At 45.7% G+C, this 22,638-nt stretch overlaps 1 protein-coding gene across 4 annotated transcripts in view; it reads right to left on the bottom strand.

Annotated features, from left to right (window-relative positions):
- Window positions 1-22,638, bottom strand: part of phactr2 (phosphatase and actin regulator 2) — a 213,700-nt gene that overhangs the window by 24,272 nt on the left and 166,790 nt on the right. For all 4 annotated transcript variants that reach the window (XM_043695293.1, XM_043695292.1, XM_043695295.1 and 1 more), the window contains exons 4-6: window positions 19,354-19,461; window positions 11,949-12,140; window positions 6,332-6,776 (exon numbers count right to left, since the gene is read on the bottom strand). In XM_043695293.1, coding sequence (XP_043551228.1) covers window positions 6,332-6,776; window positions 11,949-12,140; window positions 19,354-19,461 — 745 coding nt within the window. The remainder of the gene's footprint in view (window positions 1-6,331; window positions 6,777-11,948; window positions 12,141-19,353; window positions 19,462-22,638) is intronic.

Genomic DNA, 22,638 nt, shown 5'->3' with positions numbered 1-22,638 from the left:
AGGAGGTTGAGGAGATGTTAGCATGTATTGTCAAAGGACACAAGTACAGGAGGAAAGGAACCTTGTATCCATTACATCAAGCCTCAGTGACTCAGTACCTGGAGCAGTGTGCAGTTCTGTATCTAATCAGGAAATATGTACATATTCATTATGTACTCACTCTCAACTTTCCTTAAAGAGAGAGAGCAGCAGAGGTTTGCCAGATTAAATCCTGGGATCATGGAACTGTTCTGTGAGGAGAGGTTGAGGTAGCTGGGCCCATATTCTCTAGAGCTTAGGAGAACCAGGTACGACTTCAACATAAACCTTACAGGATTCTTAATGGCCTTAGTATGGTGGATGCAGGAGGGTGCTTTCCCTGGCTGTGGAGTCTCCAATCAGGGCACATAGTCTCAAGATAATGGGCATGTTCAAGACAGAGATTTTGCACAGTAGAGGCAATGGCCTAATTGTATTGAATCATACAAACCCTACAGTGGGGAAACAGGCCATTCAGCCCAACAAGTCCACACCGACCCTCTGGAGAGCAACCCACTCAGACCCAAGTACTCTACATTTACCCCACTAGTGCATCTAACCTACACATCCCTGAATACTATGGCAATTTCCCATGGCCAATTCACCTAAGCTGTACATCTTTAGAGAAGGGGAAGAAACCGGAGCTCCCAGGGAGACACTGGGAGAATGTGCAAACTACACATAGGCAGTTGCCCAAGGGTGGTATTAAACCCAGGTACCTGGCGCTGTGAGGCAGCAGTGCTAACCACTGAGCTACCATGCCATATTATCGCTGGACTGTCAATCCAGAGACCCAGGGAATGTTCTGGTGATCTGGTCTGACTCCTGCCACAGCAGATGGTGGAATTGGCATTGAATAAAAATCTGGAATTAAGAGTCCAATTATGACTGTGAATCCATTGTCAGAAAAGCCCATCAGGTTCACTAACGCCGTTCAGGGAAGGAAACTGCCACCTTTACTTGGTCTAGCCTAACCCTAAACCTACATGTGACTCCAGTCCCACAGCAATGTGTTTGACTCTTAACTGGCCTCTGGGCAGCCGGGAAGAGCAATAAGTGCTGGCCCAGTCATTGTGAATGAAAGTAAAAAATATTATCATCATCAAGGGAGATTAGGGTAGCATTGAAAGAGGTGATCAGCCATATCCAGAAATTGTGCAGCAGGCTTGAGGGGCTGAATGGCCTCCTCTTGATCCTGCCTTCTGGTCTTCCTAACATTTGGAGAAAGTTCTGAAGGTACTGGCGTCCAGAGAATACGGTGTTTCATTGGCTGGATGGGAGACAGGGGCAGTGACGTGGCGGGAGCTTATGTGATGGACCCTCTGGCGTTATGTTTATTCGAACAGAATTTGAGCGAGACAAGAGGCCTTAAAAAAATGCACTGAATTCTAAACTGGGCCAAATTAAGCCACCTCCCAGGTGTAAACCTCCTTTCTAATGTGATGCCTGATGCCTATTGATGGACCCCCTTCACTAAGGATTGTCCCAATTTTCCCTGGAGCCTGAGGCCCCTCTGCACAGGCTGTGGATCTGGCCCAGCGAGCAAAAGCACCACTGAAAGGGGCAGGATAAGACCATTCAGCCCTTCAAGCCCGCTTCACCATTTAATACAATCATGACTGATCACTCAACTCAGTTTCCTGTTCCCGTTCTCTCTCCCCATACCCTTTGATCCCTTTAGCCCCGAAGCAATTGAAATGTTTCAGTGTCTCGGGTGCGGTGCATCCTGGGCTCACATCTGATTCACAGTGCGGTCAGCCACCCTGCAGCCTCTGGGGATTCACCATCCACTCCTGGCCTTACTCTACAATGGGATCAAACACCCTCCCCTCCTCACAAGCAGCCAGGAGGTGGAGGGACAAGGCTGAGGGATAACATCCTGGTGGTCATCGGGCTACAGCATGGCTTCCCTGCCGTTATGTGGACTCTCAGCCCATTAGGAGGCAATTCAGCCCTCTGCATCTCTTTTGGAAGAGCTTTCTAACTAGCCCATGCACCCCTGCTCTTTCTCAACAGCTCTGCAATATATTTTTCAATTTAAAATGTATTCAATTACTTCTTTTATTACAAGCTAGGGTTAAGGCACTAATCCTCCGATTATTTTTTTCCCTTGTACATAAGGAGGGACAAATAAGGAAAGAAATGTGACTAGTATGAAGGTCCCAAAATGTAGTGTGAGCTTTGGGAGACCCCTGGCTGAGATGAAAAAGGCTGCAGCTGGTGGCTTAACTCACAGTCACCCTGGGCCACTCCTGCTCAACCATTTCATAGAAACACACAACGGGGAATAAATATTCATTGAATGTATTTAAAAAAAAAAAATTCAGGATCTTGAAAAATACAGCAAGACGAAAGGAAAATAGCGCAGGTGCCGTAGATCGGAAATAAAAGCAGAAGTGCTGGAGAATCACTGCAGGTTACATTTCTCCAGCACATTGAAAAATACAGTGCTGTATTCTATTTGAGTAACAGAATGTGATTTGAACTTGCGGATTTCATTAAAGCTCACTACTAGGAGTTTGCTCCTGATTAAGGTTATTGCTGACATGGTCACAGAACAGAAACATGTTACAAGACTCAGTCTCCACACACAACCTGTCATCCTCCAGAGAAATGTCTAGTGACAGAGAACAGGGAACAGCCACCAAAGACTGCACCAAATTCTGAGAGAAGGCATTCAATATCGTCAGAGGGCCCGCACTTCAGAGTCTCCGGGGCTCCTTAACTCCCCCATCATCCCTCTCCATCAACGCACTGCACCTCAGCACTTGGGAAGCTTTCTTCAACAGACCTCCCTTACATTTTCTGCTGAAAATCAACTTCTTTTGGACAAAGTCTGGTCACCTCCCCCGACCCATCAACCAGCCCAGTTCCGATTAGCAGAACCCTTCCTACTAGATCTCCCCAGCCCATTTGTTTGGCACCTCATCCACTGACTTTAGACCTCAGATCAAACCCAAGCTTTTGCAAATGCATCGGTTTAATATTTTTTCATTCATTTTTTTTAGTGGGCTGTGGGCATCACTGGCTGGGCCAGCATTCATTGCCTGTCCCTAGCTGCCATTGAGGAAAATGGTGGTGAACTGCCTTTTTGAACTATTGCACATGGATGGTTGAACTGTGGGACTACAGAGCACCCACAAGCAAGGACTGACATTCCCTAACTTTTGGAAGATTTATAACAGGACAGATTGAATCAGGGGATTATCAGCTCTTCACCCAGGGAAGCTGGGCTCCTATCACTACTTCCATTGTGGTATTGCCATTGAAATATCAACAAGTGACCTTCAAGCAATTATTATCTCATTCCTATCCTCAGAGCAGGGTGCAGCTCCGTGTGTGTTTATCCTACCCTTTCTTCTAACTGTGCCTCCAAGCATGGCCCCCTCAGAGGGAGAGACAGCAGACCTCCCTTGATACTGTGAGTCTGTTAGCGTGCAGTACAACTGAAATGGGGAAAGCCTGGGGCCCAATGTTACTCATTTGAGGTTAAAGCCAGTTCCCCGGAACCCTGCGCTGGCAATCAAACGCAGTCACGTGGGATACAGTGTTTCCAATGGAAGCAAGGCTTCCTCTGCCCCCTCAAATTCCAGTCACTGTATGCACTTCCAAAGAAGCAACGTTTCATTTTGATTTTCTTGTTACTGACAGCTATGAGAACGTCCTGAAGGGGGTGCTGTTTCCAATTTATTAGTTCTTTCACCTGTATCAACATCTTTTACTCGAAACTGCAAAACCCTTTTCAACATTTATTGGACCTCATGTACATTTCTACATCACTGAGGAATCAGGGAAGATTACATTTTCAAACATCAATAGTTTACCCAGATATAGTACCAACTTTCGGCACTATTACCCACTTTATCTCAGACAATGGACCGGCTTTGGGTCTTTCACTCCCGGTATGTGGAGTTCTGGGTTTGGCAGGAACCTTGGTGAATGTCTGCAGTTCATCTTATAGATAGTACACACTGCTGTTACCGAGCGTCGGTGGTGGAGGGAGTGGATGCTGCGCCAATCAATAGGCTGCTTTGTCCTGGATGGTGTCAAGTTTCTTAAGTTAAAAATCACACAACACCAGGTTATAGTCCAACAGGTTTAATTGGAAGCACTAGCTTCCAATTAAACCTGTTGGACTGTAACCTGGTGTTGTGTGATTTTTAACTTTGTACACCCCAGTCCAACACCGGCATCTTCAAGTCAAGTTTCTTCAGTGTTGTTGGAGCTGCCCCCATTCAGGAAAGTGGGGACTGTTCCATCACAATCCTGATTTGTCCCTTGTCGATGGTGGACAAGCTTTGAGGAGTCAGGTGATGAGTTCAGTCATTGAAATATATCCAACCCTGACCTACCCTAGTCGCTATCACAATTATGGGTTGGGTAGCAAACGCTGGGCTTGACATGACACCCACTTCCCACTGGGAGAATAAGGAACACAAAATGAGCATGGCTGGTCAAGTTGAGTTTCAGATGTAGCCACTCAAAAGGTTGTGGTGACTGGAGAATGCAGCAGGGGGAAAGCTAATCACCTCGGCAGATCTCTGTGGGATCTGCTGTGGTATCACTGAGGGTGGCCTTCAGGGACTTGTGCATGTCATGGTGATGGTCATTCCTCGGTAACTATAGAGTGCTGCATTGCCAGACGTGCCATCATTCCAAATCGTAGTCCAACCCCTAGTGCCCACACCCCCTCCCCTGCCATGCCCCTCCAGTGAGGGTCAGCAGCATTAGTTTCAGGTTAAAAATCAAATGACACCAGGTTTATGTGAAATCACAAGCTTTCAGAGCCCTGCCCCTTCATCAGGTGAAGTCACTGAAAGTCACCGAAAGCTTGTGATTTCACATAAACCTGTTGGACTATAACCTGGTGCCATGTGACTTCTGACCTTGTCCACCCCAGTCCAACACTGGCTACTCCACATCATTTATTTACATGTGCGCAGGACATGGGTTCTGACCAGCCAGCTCAGAGCTAGGCCCGAGAATGAACAGACTCTGAATCTCCTGTTTATATCCATCAGCCAGGGCTCCCCTATTGGCCCGGGTTAACATCAATCAGGGATCTCACAATCAATGAGATCCATCTGTGGGCGGCACGGTGGCACAGTGGTTAGCACTGCGGGAATTGAACCCAGAGACCCGGGTTCAATTCCCGCCTCAGGCGACTGACTGTGTGGAGTTTGCACGTTCTCCCCGTGTCTGCGTGGGTTTCCTCCGGGTGCTCCGGTTTCCTCCCACAGTCCAAAGATGTGCAGGTCAGGTGAATTGGCCATACTAAATTGCCTGTAGTGTTAGGTAAGGGGTAAATGTAAATGTAGGGGTAGGGGTATGGGTGGGTTGCGCTTCGGCAGGTCGGTGTGGACTTGTTGGGCCGAAGGGCCTGTTTCCACACTGTAATGTAATGTAATCTAATCTAATCTGGCCCTGTTTCCAATCACTACATTGTTGTTTGTGGGAACATCTAGTGTACACATAAGCTATTTCAATGTCTGACATTCCAACAGGGACTGGACTTCAGAAAATACTTTGTTAGACGTCCAGTGCTTCAGGATTTCCTGAGGTTATGAAAGTGAGAGTGAAGCTGGCTAGTGATTATTTACTTCCCTTCAGGTCATGAGCTCAAATTCCACCATTGCAAATTGTGAAGCTGAAATTACTCCCCAAATGTGTCACCAACTGCACCTCCCACTGGAGCTCTGAACAACTGCGGTCTGTCGACCATCTGCTCTAACATTCTCTAAATCCGACATCAGAGAATCATCATGTTCGGAAGAGGCCCTTTGGCCCATCGTGTCTGCACTGGCAAAAATCTACTCAAAATCTCCAACGTTCGAACACTTGGCCCACAGCGTTGAACGCTATGACTTTTCAATGTTCATCCGTGAATTACTTTTTAAAGGTTATGAGGTTACCCACCTCAACCCCCCTCTGGGGCAGTGCATTCCAGACACTCACTCACCTCTGGGTGAAAATACATTTCCCCAAATCCCCACTAAACCTTCTGCCCTTCACCTTAATATCATATTCCCTTGTTAATGTCCCTTCAACTGAGAGGAACTGCTGCTTTCTCTACATCCTGTCCATGCCCTTTATAGTGTCGTACATCTCTATCAGGTCCCTCCTTCTCAATGTTTGCTGCTCGAAAGAAAACAACCTGAGCTTATCCAATCTCTCTTCATCGCTGAAACGTTCCATCCCAGGCAACCTCCTGGTGAATCTCCTCTGCGTCCCATCCCACATCTAACAACCTGCTCCATCTAGGAGTACGCCATGGAAACTCTACGGCTCTGACAAGAAGGTTTTGTGGACTTACCCTTTCTCGGTTTCTTCAGACGCTGTCAGGTCTTTCTCTGCCTGCTGCTTGGACACATTTGCTTCTCCACTGGTAATGTCAGGCTTGCCAGTCAGAGTGGGGGAAGCTCCCTTCTGCTGTTGGGATGGCTCAGTCTGACCGATCTTTTGGTCAGCAGCTACCTCGGATTTTCCAGTCCCGGCCTTTCCCTTGTCGTTGTGGTCTCCAGGCTCCAGCACTGGGTGCACTACGGCTGGAAGCCCAAAGGAGATGCTTTGACTCTGTTGCAGAGACTGAGGTTGTGTAGGAAAGTCGGAATGTTTACCAGAATCCCTGTGCATGTCCCCCGTGCCTGGGAAGTGTGACGGGTCTTGGGCTTGATCAGTGTCCAACTCTGGATGAAGTAGTACTGGCAATTGAGGTGCAGGCAACATATTGGAGAGTATTGTAAAACTGCAAGTGTTCTCTGGAAGTAAGAGTTGACAAACAAACGAACAAGTTAAACATTCTGCAAAACGGTTTCCTAACCAATTCCAGTAAACACATGGATGAATGGATGTAAAACCATTTGTACATTGGCCCTGAACCTTTCTCTCATCAGGTAGAGAATGCAGCGGATATACAAGCCCTTGGGTGAGTCACTGTGTTCTGACTGAGCGGCTAGCAATCTTGTTTCAGAGTCAGAATACATCCACAGGCTTTCACAGAGACAAGAAATGTTGAACTGCCAGTATCTTCAACAAGTCTTTAACTGAGACTCAATGTGAAAAGTCCAAGATGCAGAGACGCTTTCCCCCAACGTCGCGGCCATTATTTGTTTCTGATTGAATGTCAGGAGAAACAGATTATTTAGCCATTTATCTCAACATCCTCTGTGGCAGTCTACTCTGTGAAAATCGCCTGATGTGTTTCTCTACTCCTGGGGTTCTCAATCGAGGGCTTGGGTGGGTGGGGGGGATTGCAGATGGCAGCAAAAATACTCAGGGGCCTCACCAAAAGTAGAGAAAGGCTGACCAGTTAATTGCCCGATCAGAATTGGAGTCGGGATAAGCGAGGGCTGAGATATCTTGTCAGTGAAGAGCTTCTATGCGATGGATGTCATTTTGAGTTTGAACAGGCTTTGGGTGAAGTGCAGAGACAGACAGAAAGACAGAAATTAAATTGGTCCAAAACATAGTGGTTGGTGGGTGGTGCGATATCAGATGGAAGGGGGACAGACCATGTCCTTGTTTATAAAATGTTTATTTCAAATTTTCCATAAAGCAGCTATCACCCAGAGCCTCTGCTGAATGGTGACAGATACTCCACAAATTTGGAAAATGTTGACATGGTTTTGGAGTCTGTGTGCATGCTCCATCTTACTGGAAAAAAGACCAGCCAACTGCAATTGCCACTGAAGGGAATCATTAATAGGGGCTTTACATCCTGTTATGATGTAATCATTCGTAATTTTACATTAATGGAAAAGGGAACGATTGAGTTATCAGTCATTCTATTAGGAATTTTAATTATGCCCGGTATCAATTCTACATAGAGTAAGCTTTTTTTTAAAGAAAATGCTAAGGAAGAATCATTGAAATTTCAAAATGTAAGAGGCAACCCGATTGAAAGATCTGAGATCCTGAGGGGTTTTGACTGGGAAGATGTAGACAGGCGGTTTCCTCTTGTGCGTGAATATGAAACGAAGGGTCATTGTTTAAAAATCAGGGATTACTCACTTAAAGCAGATGAGGCCAAACCTGTTCCTCTCAAAGGGTTGTCAGTCTTTGGGATTCTCTTTCTCAAAAAGAGGTGAAGCAGATTGCGAGAATATGATCAAGGCAGAATTGGATAGATTATTGGTAAACAAGGAGGGATTCTAAGTTATCAGGGATTGGCTGGAACAAGTTGAGAGTGGGGTGCTGGAAAAGACCAGCAGATGAGGCAGCATCCGAGGAGCAGGAAAATCAATGTTTCGGGCATAAGCCCTTCATCAGCTTCTACAGTCCTCACTTTCTCCATAGACTGAAATGAGATTACAGTCAGATCAGGTATGATCTTATTCAAGCAGGTTGGAGGGGCTGAATGGCCACCTTCTCCTCCTTGTTCATATCTCACATGGACAACTTGCAAAGTGTAAGGGTTGCTCTGTGAGATTCTCTGGTCAGTTAGAGAGTGGAGAATAAAAGAGAATTGTAGTCCAAGGAGGGCGAGGCAGTCCAGTTATAAACACAACAATAAATAAATATGTTTAATTTTGCAATTACACTTATGCAGAAAAAATACTGAGCTTAAGGGGACCCATGGGAATTTTGTAATAGAAATGTAAGCTTTGAGTGCCTGTGCGCCACATTACCAGGGTCAGTGTCCAGGTTTGAAAAATATGTATGATTGCGTGTGTAAATCTAGGGGAGATCCTGCTGTTGTGAAACATACAAGCTCTTTCTTAATTCATGTGATGCAGTTTTAAAGTGTAACACACTGGGGTACTGAAAACACTTCCAGCAGCACAGGGGAAAAAGGAAACTCCGTTTCTCAGCCAAGTACTTCCAGAGTTTGGCATGGGATAGATGCCAAGTAAAGATCGTTCTCTATTTCCCTCAATCAATGTATAACATTGTAACAGTTTTAAATAGAAAGTGACCTTCGGCCCAGCAAAACTACCTGCCTGCAATATTATTTTGGTGCATTTCCCCTCACCCTTGATCCCATTTGCTGACGGGAATTTGTTTAGTTGCTTCCAGCGACCTACTGCAGCTTCTTGTTCTGCCTCTGGTGTTCCCCTGTATTTACCATCCCTGAAGCCCAGTGTGGGACACGCAACAACAAGCTGCCTGAAACATACTCCATTTCATTGCTGCAGACCGATGGGGAGCAAGGAGCAGGATTGAGATAACTCAGACTGATCCAAGATAATGGCAGGCTCGTTGTGCAGATGAAAGTTTTGCCTGTGTTTCCAGGGCTAGCTTGCAAAGGAGCTCACCAGATCAAACACAGGACAAGCCAACCTATTGTAATTGTCATTCTGTAAAAGTGAAAGTGTACTTCAGATGTTTGTAAGTGCCCTTCGGCGGGTTGGCACAGATTCAATGGATTGAATGGCCTCTGTCTGTACTGTGGGGATTCTATGTTGCTTAGAACACAGGCTGAACTGAAGAAATTGAGCACGTTGAAGGTGTTAGAGGGAGGGATGGGGGGGGGCACAGTAAGGAATTATCGAGAAGTTTCTAAGACTGAGGTAAAATATTTAAAGAAGCTATGGAATGGCAGCCTGTCTTTGTGCTGGTGGATTCCCCTTGGGGCTTGTTGGTTTTGGATAACACCTCTCCAAGCTTCAAAACCTAAGCTTTTCGCTGGGGTCCAAAAACAGTGGAGGGAGCAGAGTAACCTGGACAGAAACACTGAAGAAAATAGAAAGGCAACTTAAAGTGTCAGCAAAGGGGCCAGTATTGGAAAGGTAGGAGGTGATGCCACTGAGTTGGGAGAATAGAAGAGCTGAATGAATGATTTAAATGGGACTAGTTGCAGCACAGAGAGGTTTGGGAGCCCTTGTGAATTAATCAAAGAACACTAGCATCTCCAAATTTAGTGGAGGGCAAATGGGAATGTTGGCTTTTATTTCAAAGGGAATGGAGTATGGAAATAGGGAGATTTGTTAAAACGATACAAAGCAGTTCTCAGACAGCAGCAGGAACACTGTGAACAATTTGATCCCCTTATCGAATTGCCATTGGAGAATTGCCATTGGAGAATGTCCAGTCTGTTCATCCGGAGGGAATGCCTTATGAGAACAGCTGAAGTAGATTGAGCATATCTCCTCGGAATATAGGAGAATCAGAGCAGAACTTACTGAAACGTACAAGATTTTTAAGGGGGGGGGCTCAAGAGATAGATGCAGAAAGGTCTCTTCCCTTTGTAGGAGAGTCTAGGACCAGAGGTCATCATTTCAGAGTAAGGTGTCACCAAGTTTAGACAGCGAAAAGGAGGAACCTTTCCTCTCAGAGAGTAGTCCTCTGTGAAATTCTTTATCACAGAGGGCTGCCGAGGCTGGGTTGTTCAGTTAGGGCTGACACAGAGGTTTTTAAGGAGAAAGTGAGGTCTGCAGATGCTGGAGATCAGAGCTGGAATTGTGTTGCTGGAAAATCGCAGCAGGTCAGGCAGCATCCAGGGAACAGGAGAATCGACGTTTCGGGCATAAGCCCTTCTACAGGAAAGCCCTTCCTGAAGAAGGGCTTATGCCCGAAACGTCGATTCTCCTGTTCCCTGGATGCTGCCTGACCTGCTGCACTTTTCCAGCAACACATTTCCAACAGAGATTTGTAAGCAAGGGTTACAGGGGAAAAGGCAGAAAAGTGGAGTTGAGGATTCTTGGCCTTAATGAATGATGGAGCACACCTGAAGGGCCAACTGGCCTCCTCCCGCTGGTCTATTAAATAGATTGCACAATCAGCCAAAACCAAACAAACTCAAAACAAGGTCAAGCAAAGGTGGTTTGTGCTAATTTAAATGCTTTAATCACATCTATCAAAAGCAGAAGCTGAGGCAGGTTGACTGAGGGGAATATTATTCATTCTCTGTAATATAGACCTTGCCTTTTTTTTTAAAACAAGTTCAACCTTCGTGCATAATTGGGATTAGTTGTCATTCATGTAGACACATTGTTAAAAGAGTTAAACATTTTTCTTTGGAATATGGCTGTCAATGATGTTGTTTATTACCTATCCATAGTTGCCCTTGAGAAGGTGACACTGAGGAGCAGCTGTCTGTGTAGTGAAGATGCTCCTACAGGAGTGTAGGACAGGGATTATGAGGTGGTGACAATTAAGGGATGTGATAACGTTGTGATCCGGAATGCCTGGCCCGAAAGTGTGGTGGAAGCCAATTCAATTGTAACTTTGCAAAGGGAGAGGGATAGATACTTGGATTAAAAAAAAACAGTGAGGTCAGAACAGATGAATGCAGGCTAATTGGATTACCAGCACATGAATGATGGGCTGAATGGCCTCCATCAATGCTGTACCATTCTTTGCCTGGGTTAGGGTGGCTCTAGGACTTTGAAGGAAAGTCAGAGGAGATTGTATTCATGTGTGATTGGTACTGTCACCCTTCTAGGTGACAGAGTTTAGAGTTCAAAGGGGAGCAATGTGTTGTCAATGTAGTCTCAGTGAGTTCCCACAATGCATGCACTAGGCGCTACAGACTGGCCGGAGTGGATATTGAATCCAGTGACACGAATCAGGCAAGTCGCTCTTTAAGCTGATGAGCTTCTCCCCCAATATATCAATTGGATAATTTATAACAGGAGGCAGTTTCTGGTTATGTTTGAGAATTGCGGAGAAAGATCTCCGAAATGGGCTTCTTAGAGGTCGTTGTCTACCAGGACAGAAGAGCTTAAGGAAAGAATTTTCAGCTGTCCTCTAACTCATAGAAATCTCATGCTGCAGATGCTTTGAGTGAGGATCCAATTTTCTCAGTGATTATAGTAGACCTGCACATAATAAAGAGGAACAACAAATGGCTACACTCTATTAACTTAATGTTTACAAGTTAGACTAGGCGGTTTCCCTCTCTCTCATTCTCTCCTTTGAAAATTGACACAATTGTCCAGGATACTCAGCATAAAGCAACAAATGGTTAGCAACATCAGCATGCAACTTACGGTCCATATTCTGGCTCCAGAAGATTGGCTTTGGGGGCACTGGAGGGTACTTTAACACAGGCTGGGGGCTTGATTTAACACCATCGGCTTCTTCAGCAGTAGCAGCAGCGGGGATGAGTGTGGACTCAGTGAGCTGGGGCGCTGGCAATGGTGATGGCTGGGCTTCCTGAGAAAGTTGGACTTCTGGTGTTTCTACAGGATAAGAGAGCAGTTGAAGCAGAGAAAAAAACAAGGCAAGAAAGAGCAAAGCTATAACCTGTGTGCCCTGGAGGAGGCACTAGTTACATCCAAAGCGCAGTTGCTCATAGTGAAGGTTGTAATCATTTCCCTTGAAAGACAGAAGTTGCAATAATCCAATACCACCCTCTGACTGTTGCCTATTATAATACAGTCAGGGCTACAGTGAAGGTGCTGGAGAAAAGAAACCTTGCTCCTCATGACCATTCTTAGCACTAAGCCTTTCACAAATGCAGGAAATAACTGTCCAGGATCAGAAAAGCCATCAGACCAACACAGTTCAGTCCCCCATCTCAATAAATGCATTAATTTATTCAGATGCACTTTAATCCCACTAGTCCACTGTCCCTCCTGATGCTGAAATACAGATTTAGTTTTTCCATTTTTCACATGGACATCCCTATGAGGCACCATGGACTGTCTTACTTTCAGTCAATATTCAGGACATAAAGATATTTTATTCATTTTATTTACTTAGGAACCATGGAGTGAGCTCTGGACTCTGGTCTTGTAGTTCCAACCTAAAGCAGGCTGTTACAGAGACGGTTCCAGGATTCTCACTCAATGATATTGAAGGAACAGCGATACATTTCCAAATCAGAATGGACAGTGGCTTGGAGGGGAACTGGCAATTGACGGTATTCCCAGGCATCTGCTGCCCTTGTCCTTATAGGTGGAAGTGGTCGTGGGTTTGGAAGGCACTATTGAAAGAGCCTTAGCCAGGATGCTGTATTGCACCTTGTAGATGGTACACAATGCTGCCACTGTGTGTCAGTGGTCAAGGAAGTAAAGGTTGAAGGTGGTGTATTGGGTGAACAGTCAGCTTCGACCTGGATGGTGTCAAAATTCTTGAGTGTTGTTGGAGTCGCACCCATCCAGACAAGTGGGGTGTATTCCATCACACTCCTGACTTGTGCCTTGTAGATGGTGGACAGGCTTCAAGGAGTTAAGAGATGGGATACCTACAATATAATTCCCAGACCCCAATCTGTTACTGTAGCCACAGAGCTGGTACGGCTGACCCAGTTCACGTCCTGGTCAATGGTAACCCCCAGGACTTGTAGATGGTGGACAGGCTTCAAGGAGTTAAGAGATGGGATACCTACAATATAATTCCCAGACCCCAATCTGTTACTGTAGCCACAGAACTGATATGGCTGATCCAGTTTACATTCTGGTCAATGGTAACCCCCAGGATGTAACGTCACTGCGTGAGTGAGAGTGTGTGTGTGTGTATGTGTGTGTGTGTCCCCAGTTGCAGCACACCGTACAGCCTCATGGAGCTGTTGGTTTCTGCACTGGCAGGGCCAGGCGGAAGCTCTGGCCAAACGTTACTCCATGATAAAAAGCCAAGATAGTGGCTTTGTATGATGGACCAAGGTAGAGTCCTAGATAGAGATGGACAGAACGGAAAGAGACCCTTTGGTCCAACTTGTCCATGCCGACCAGATATCCTACGTTAATCTAGCCCCATTTGCCAGCACTTGGTCCATATCCCTCTAAACCCTTCCTATTCATATACACATTCAGATGCCTTTTCAATGTTGTAACTGTACCAGCCTCCACCATCCTCTGTGTGAAAAAGTCACCCCTTAGATCCCTTTTATATTCTGCCCCTCTCACCCTCAACCTATGCCCTCTAGTCCTGGATTCCACCACCCAGGGAAACGGCCTTGTCTATTCACCCTATTCACATCCCTCAAGATTTTATAAGGTCACCCCTCAGCTTCCGATGCTCCAGAGTAAACAGCCCCAGCCTGTTCAGCCTCTCCCTGTAGCTCAAATCCTCCTACCCTGGCAATATCCCTGTAAATATTTTCTGAACCCTTTCAAGTTTCACAACATCCTTCCAATAGGAGGGAGACCAGAATTGCACAGAATATTCCAAAAGTAGCCTAACAAATGTCCTGTACAGCTGCAACATGACCTCCCAACTCCTGTACTCAATACTCTGACCAATAAAGGACAGCACATAATTAGGAATGTGTGAGATCCCAGTGGTTGTTGTGGTGGGAATGCAGGGATGGAGGTGAGAGGTGTTCCTGATGAAGGGCTTTTGCCCGAAACGTTGATTTTCCTGCTCCTCCAATGCTGCCTGACCTGCTGTGCTATTCCAGCACCACTCTGATCTAAACTCTGGAGGTGAAAGGAGTCTGGTGAGGATGTGAGGAAAATGTGAAGTTAGGGAAAAGCTCCCATGGACTCAGAGACACCTCAACATCTCCCCGTAATCCTCCAAGCCCACAGACTTGAAGCTGCCAGGCTATATATTAGGGGAAATCCTCTCCTGTTTTCTGTTCAAATCAGGGCAGTGTCAGGATGAGACCTAACTTTGCATTAGGTGCATACTTATGACGGGCAGCCCACCTCACGTGTCCACAGCAGCCTACAAATTGTGGCGGTGATGGGTAGACAAGCAAAGGGCCACCATCATTAAGGCCACACTGAGGCCCGCCTGTCTTCCTACTTGCTGAGGAAGTGTGAATGGGGCTGAACATTGCACAATCATCGGCAAACATCCCCACTTCAGAACTTATGATGGAGGGAAAGTCATTGATGAAGCAGCTGAAGATGGTTGGGCCTAGGACACTACCCTGAGGAACTCCTACAGAGGTGTCCTGGAGCTGAGATGACTGACCTCCAACAATCGTGACCATCTTCCTGTGTGCCAAGTATGACTCCAACCAGCAGAAAGTTCGCCCCCGAAACCCATTGATTCCAGTTTGACGAGGGCTCCCTGATGCCATGCTCGGTTGAATGTGGACCTGATGCCACAGAGGATCCTGTCCTCAGCTTTCAAGTATCAGTTGGCACCAAGTACGTGAAGAGGTGAGTTTTGTGCCGGCTGTGATAGTTTTGGAAAGCTTGGCAATCGAATTCTGAAGCTGAATCATTCATCTCACACAAACTAAAAATAAAGTGGTTGTCGACTGAGAAGAGTTGATCATAGTTCAACCACCAGGGAACAAATCTGGAATGTTCTAATTTCACGTGTAGGCTGTTTCTTGGATCATTCCAGATCCAACCTGATAATCACGATTTGACAACAAGGATTGCCAGTAACTCGGAGTGTGAGTGATGATATTTTGCTGACTAATCATAAAACGAGTCACAAGACAACGGGTGGCAGTAGCTCCTTAAATACAGAAACAAAGTCACATCGAACAATATGTGCCTCTTCTTTTAATCACTGGTGGGATCTGCATGGCATCCAAGCACAGCTATTTCTCATCACCTCAGAGTCTAGGAGTTACGCAGAATGTAGCTTAGCAAGTTATTATTTATGAATAGGTTGGGTCTTTTTTCAAGACAAAAGTGGTACTGCAGTTGCTGGAGATTAGAGTCAAGATTATAGTGCTGGAAAAACACAGCAGGTCAGGCAGCATCTGAGCTTCATCCGGGCTTTTGCCTGAAACATTGATTTTCCTGCTCCTCAGATGCTGCCTGACCTGCTGTGCTTTTCCAGCACCACTCTAATCTTGGGTCTTCTTTCACTGGAGTGTAAGAGGTTGACAGTGACATTATAGAGGGTTATAACATCATGTGGACCATAGATAAGGTGAACAGCAAAGGTGTTTTCCCTAGGGTGCGGGAGTTCAAAACAAAGGGGCATATTTTTAAGGTGAGAGGAGAAATATTTAAAAAGGACACATGGGGCAACTTTTTACACAGAGAGTGGTTCATGTGTAGAATAAACTTCCAGAGGAAGTGGTGAATGCAGGCACAGTTACAACATATAAAAAGATATTTGGATAATTTCATGAATAGGAAAGGTTTAGAGGGATATGGATCAGGTGCAGTCAGGTGGGAGTAGTTTAGTTTGGGATTACGGTCAGCGTGGACTGGTTGGTCTGAAGGCTCTATTTCCATGCTGTGTGACTCTATGAAGGTCAATGGAATGTATACAAGAATCACGAATGTTCTATGGAACACAGCCAGCTGTTCTAGACAGCTTCTGTCCTGCGCTCCAGAAATCTTCTCATCCATGGTCCACATATGAAGCAACTGATCAAACACCAATATATGCCCACAGATTCCACAGGCAAGGCACATGGATACGGTGATTATGTTTAAATATAAAGAATTACATCCATGAGGATATAATATCAAGCACCTTATGGCCTTGTATAATTTACGCTCAGCCTCATGTTGAACTATGCCTTGTCATGCCTCATCTCAGAGACTGAGGGAGGTGAGCACTCTATCCAGTTTTGTTCAATAGGCATTGAGAGACTGTTTCCCTTCTCCCCACAGTGACCCTCCCTCCAACCATGACTGCCACCACTGTTGAAGAGGCTTCAGTCTGACAGCAATAGATGACGAGGTGATGGCACTATGGCAATGTCACTGGGGTGGTAATCTTCCTCCCATGAACCTCCAATGGTAATCCAGACCTCAAGATAAAGCTCCGTGGATATGGGTTCAAATCCTACCCTGCACGGCAGATGGTGAAATTTGAATTCAATAAAATCTGGAAGATGGAACAGGCCTAACGGCCTAGTGTTAATTGGTGTAGAGAGGATGTGCAGGGACCGAGTTCGACTGGCATGAACAAAGTCAGAAGTCAGATAACGCCAGGTTATAGTCCAGCAGGTTTATTTGAAATCACAAGCTTTTGGTTCATTGCTCCTTCACCGGACGAAGGAGCAGCGCTCAGAAAGCTTGTGATTTCAAATAGACCTGTTGGGACTACAATCTGGTGTTGTGTGACTTCTGACGCTGAATTGGTGTAGAAACCCATCTGGTTCACTAATCTTCTTTAGGGAAGGAAATTTGCCGTCCTTACCTGGTCAGATCTACATGTGACTCCAGACCCTGAGCAACAGGCAATAAATGGTGGCTTAGTCAGTGCTGCTGAGATCCCATAGATGAATTGTAAAAGACTCCGCAGAAGGCACAAGGTAGAGAGGTGAGTTATCCATGGATTACCACATCCAGCATTAGGGGGAATACCTAACGACAGACAGAGAGACCTTCCTTGGGCATCTCTCGATGGTCAACAAGAGACCAAGCTTGAGCAGAATGATAACTTGCTCATCCTCCTGAGTGGAATGCTGGCAAGGTTGGAACTTTAGTATCTTATTGTCTGCTGGACAAAGGCTACTTCGGAAAGTAGAAAAGTGAGTCGAATTGGTGTAAGCTGAGATCACACCATGGGATAGCAGCCTGCCTTCCCTGAAGGAGGTGGGAGAGTTTATAACTTCCAATTGTTCCATTGTCACATCCACTGATATCAGTCTGACATCAGCAGATTTATTTTTTCCAATACTGATTGTGCAATTTCAATTCATCCTTTCTGGATTTGTATTCTAGGGATTGAAGTACTCACCCAGTAACATGATCTGCACAATATCATTCACAAATGTCCTGCTATTGCACTGATGTGGAGGTGCCAGTGTTGGACTGGGCTGTACAAGGTCAGAACTCACACGACATTAGGTTATAGTCCAACAGGTTTATTTGAAATCACAAGGTTTCGGAGCGCTACCCTTTCGTCGGGTGAAGGCAAAAGGAGCAGCGTTCCGAAAGCTTGTGATTTCAAATAATCTTGTTGGACTATAACCTGGTGTCATGTGACTTCTGACCTTCTACAGCCCTGACCTGACATACCATCTGACTCCAAAACTCTCGCTGATTTGCAGAACAATGTGGTACAAGAGGAGGTCAATTAGTCCAGTGAGCTCTCCACCGTAACCCCACTCTCCCCCACCCCGCTTTCACTCCACGACCCTACAAATACTCTTTCAAGTTTTTCGGTTTATTCTTTCATGTGTTGTGGGTATCAATGGCAGGCCAGTATTTGTTGTTTGTCCCTAATTGCCTTTGAATTGAATGGCTTGCTAGGCATATTGCTGTGTGTCTGGAGTTACGTAGAGGCTAGACTGGGTAAATGTGGCAGACTACCTTCCCCGAATGACTTCAATGAGCCAGACATATCTTTAACAACATTTACTGACAGTCAGTCAGCCTGGTGACCACTAAGAGGGGGTTATCTTTCAATTCTTGATTATTTTAATTGAATTTAATTTGCAGCTATTTGTTGTTGTGGACTCAGCCCCAGAGCATTAGAATCTCAGGATTATTCATCCAGAGTCATTAGCACTCAGCCACCTTCCAAGTCTCAGGTTAATGTTCCAATCATGTACATGTGCTTTCACCAGTTATTCACAGTTTCAAACCTATTGCGTAAAAGGAATTCCAATTATCTTTGCCTCACTGGTCCTTTTGCTAATTGTCTTAAAATGGTGCTCCTTTGTTGCTGATCTTCCTGCCATTACAACCAGTTTGTCCTTGTCTAATCTATTAAATCAGCAACACTGAACACCCTGCTCAACTCTTCCTGGTATAACAGCATGCGAATTAGCCCCTCAGTCAATGAGATCATGGTAGAACTTCTTTCTCATTGTTTTTCCTGCCCCGTCTCTGCGTCCCTACATACCCTTAATATCTAGAAATCTATTGATCTCAGTCTTGAACCTGCTCTATGACTGAGCCTCCATACAGTCGCAGAGATACACAGCACAAAAATAGACTTTTCGGTCCAATTCGTCCATGCCGACCACATATCCTAAATTAATCTAGTTCCATTTGCCAGCATTTGACCTATATCCCTCCAAACCCTTCCTATTCATATACCCATCCAGATGCCTTTTAAATGTTGTAATTGTACCAGCCTCCACCACTTCCTCTGGCAGCTCATTCCATACACACACCACCCTCTCACCGTAAACCTGTGCCATCTAGTTCTGGACTCTCCAACCCCAGGAAAAATATCTTGTCTATTTACCCTATCCATGCCCCTCCTGATTTTATAAACCTCAACAAGGTCAACCCTCAGCCTCCAATGCTCCAGGGAAAACAGTCCCAGCCTATTCAGCCACTCCCTATAATCCAAACCCTCCAACTCTGGCAGCATCCCTGTAAATCTCTCTGGGCTAAAGGCTTCCAAAGATTCACCAGCCCCGAGTGAAGTAAATCCTCCTCATCTCAATCCTCAGGATCCCAGCCTTTCAGTGTAATTCTCTCTGAAGTGAAGAAATTAACTGTGGATGGGTCTAGGATGAGCTCACGCAGGCGGTGAGATACAGTCACTACGCAAAAGCATGTCTAGGTTCAGTTTTGTTGCACCTGAGTAGTTTACCATCGCATCAGTTGAATAAGGAATTACCTGAGGGGTCTTGTGGTGGAGGGGTAGAGTCTGTCGTGCTTTCTGCTGTTGGTTCAAGTGTGATGGGTACCGTATGTCCATTCCTGTATGTTGTCTCGGTATTTCCATCTATCGGAAAGAAGAGAGTTTGAAGAAGGTTACACAGCCTTGTGATGTGCCAGAGCTGAACAGCAGCGTTAGACTTGGCCGATAATCAACAACTTGCCTTTACTTAGCACCGTCAACATCAGAGAAATATCCCAAAAATCTTCACCAAACGACACTGATTTGCTAGGCCCGTGACTAAAATTTAAGTCAAAGAGTTGTGTTTGAAGGGAGGGGGGAGAAGATTTTACTGAGGGTGATCCCTCAAGGCCAAAGGCTCAGGTTTCAGAGGGCTGGGCAAACGTCCAAATTGAAGGAGTGCAGAGATCTCAGAGGGACGGAATGGGTTACAAAGAAAAGGGAAGGATGAAGTTAGAAAGATTTCAAGGCAAAGATGAGAATCTACCCTTTCAACTCAGAATTCAAAACTTGTTGTTCCAGCTAGTGATGAGCACTGCCTCTCGGTGCCGGGAACTCTTTGTACTGGCAAGTGGAAAACTGCCCTGTTCCCCTGGCACGTGTGGCTGGCCCAGGGATGGTCCCATTTTCCTGACATAGGCTGCTTACACTGCTCCTGACTTCCAGCAGGTACTGAGAAGGGCAGGTCTCCATGCAAGATCAGAGATTCCTCACGTCCAGTTTCCTGCCCTTGCCCTGTAACTGTTGATTCCCTGACTGATCAAGAATCTGTTGATCTCAAGTTTAAATATACACAAGGACTGTGCCCCCACAGCTCTCTGGGGCAAGGAGTTCCAGAGATTCTCAACTCTCGGGAGAAGGAATTGCTCCTCATTTCAGTCTTTAAGTGGTGCCCCTTTATTCTGAGACTGTACCCTCTGGTCCTAGAATCTCCCATGAGTGGAAACATCCTCTCAGCATTCTCATAGTTTGTAAAATCCAGTGAGAAAAGATCCAATGTGCTTAGCATTTACTCAAAAGACAATCCCTCCACACTGCATCATCCAATGTGTGGGGGGAGACAGGAAGGGAGAGAGGGTGTAGGGGAGAAGGAGAAGAGGGGGAGAGAGGTGGGTTCAATTCCCACCTTGGGGACTGTTTGTGTGGAACTTGCATACTCTCTTCATGTCTGCATGGGTTTCCTCAAATAGTCCAAAGATGTGCAGGTTAGGTGGATTGGCTGTGTTAAATTGCCCACAGAATCCAGGGATTTGCCAGGGGAAATAGTGAGATGGGGTGGGACTGAGTGGAATGCTATTCAGAGGGTTAGTGCGGACTCGATGGGCTGAGTGGCCTGCTCCCTCACTGTAGGGATTCTATGAACATCGAGCAGAGCAAAGCTCCTCTGAAGCACAGTCATGATGTGATGGCTAGCTTTACCCCAAGCACATAAAAGTGCCAGAAGACTATGGCACTGCTCTCTCATTGGAGATGGTGGTGGTTTAACCTGAGGGTCACCCATCTCAGGAGAGGGGAGAGTTCTTCATGATAACTTCAGCCAGTGCTGGAGTTGAACGCACACTGTTAGTGTCACTCTGACCTGAGTAAGATACGACAGACAGCAATTGCTCCAGAGCTGTTGCCTGGGACACAAACAGTGGTCAGGCTACAAGGAAGGTGGCTCCTGCTCTGTTTTCAATGGTACATTTTACTTGCATCCATCTGCAAAGGCAGAAGTGACTTCTGTTTAACATCTCAGCAGAAAGACAGCATCCCCCGTAGAGACGTGCTCCCTCTACACTGGGAGTGTCTGCCACAAATGTTTTCTTTAAATGCCTGGAGTGTGCTTTAAACCCGCAATCTCCTGACTCAGAGAGAGAGAGAGAGAGAGAGAGAGATAGCTACCTGCTGAGCTGCGAGTAGCAACTCAAAATTAAAGCCATGAATTCACTTCAGTGATTTCAGCAGGGATGGGAAGCTACAATTTTAACTAGAAACTTGACATATTCCTATTACAGCAGGGCAGGATCTCTTTTTTTTCTCTCTCTCTTTGTGTACCCTAGCCTGGAAAATGGAAGATATTTGGAAAGGCATGGCAGCAGAGTGCCATTAACAGCAGGGAAAAATAAAAATAGGTTAGGTTTGTTTTCATTAGAAAAAAGGACATTGAAGGAGGACCTTACTGAGGTTTTCAAAATCATGAAGGGTATAGACAGGGTAGATAGCGATAAACTTTTTCCCAGGGTGAAGGATCCAGTAACGAGAGGTCACGCTTTCAAGGTGAAAGGTGAAAAGTTTAATGGGGGATACACACGACAAGTACTTTACGCAGAGGGTGGTAGATGCCTGGAAGGCATTGCCAGCAGAGGTGGTAGAGGCAGGCACGGTAGATTCAGTTAAGGTGTGTCTGGACAGATGCATGAGTAGGTGGGGAGCAGAGGGCTACAAATGCTTAGGAATTGGGCAATAGGTTTAGATAGTAGATTTGGATCGGCTCAGGCTTGAAGAGCCTAAGGGCCTGTTTCTGGGCTGTATATTTTCTTTGTTCTTTGTTCTTCTTTGAGATTTTAAAGGGTTACTGGACCCGAAACATCAACTCTGCTTTCTCTCTTCACAGAGGCTGCTGATCCACTGAGATTCTCCAGCAATTCCTGTTTTTGTTTTTAACTTTTGTTTTATTTATTCACAGGATGTAGGCATCCCTGGCTAGGCCAGCATTTATTGCCTGGCCTTATGGCCCAGAGGGCAGTCAATAGCCAACCATGTTGCTGTGGGTCAGGAGTCACTTGTGGGCCAGACCAGATAAGGATAGCAGATTTCCTCCTAAAAGGACATTAGCGATCCTAAGAAAGGGTCACTTGACCCAATACGTTAACTCTGATTTCCGCAGATGCTGCCAGACCTGCTGAGCTTTTCCAGCAATTTCTGTTTATGTTTCCCATTGACAGCATCTGCAGTTCTTTCAGTTTTTATAAGAGAAACCAATGGGTTTGCCAACAACAGACAATGGTTTCCTGGTCTTCATTAGACTCCTAATTCCAGATTTTTATTGAATTCAAATTCTACTAGCTGCTGTGGTGGGATTTGAACCCAGGTCCCCAGAATATTACCTGAATCTCTGGTTTAAAGTCAGACAGCAGCACTCCGAAAGCTTGTGATTTCAAATAAACTTGTAGGACTATAACCTGGTGTCATATGACTTCTGACTTTGTACACCCCAGTCCAACACCAGCACCTCCACATCATGACAAATATGTCTGAACTCTTCCTATGCCAAAACTTTCAAAAAGGCATGTCCCAAAA

This window comes from Chiloscyllium plagiosum, chromosome 9 (assembly GCF_004010195.1).
Source record: "Chiloscyllium plagiosum isolate BGI_BamShark_2017 chromosome 9, ASM401019v2, whole genome shotgun sequence".
NCBI classification, from domain to species: Eukaryota; Metazoa; Chordata; class Chondrichthyes; order Orectolobiformes; family Hemiscylliidae; genus Chiloscyllium; species Chiloscyllium plagiosum.
This window is presented reverse-complemented; position numbering and strand designations above follow the sequence as displayed.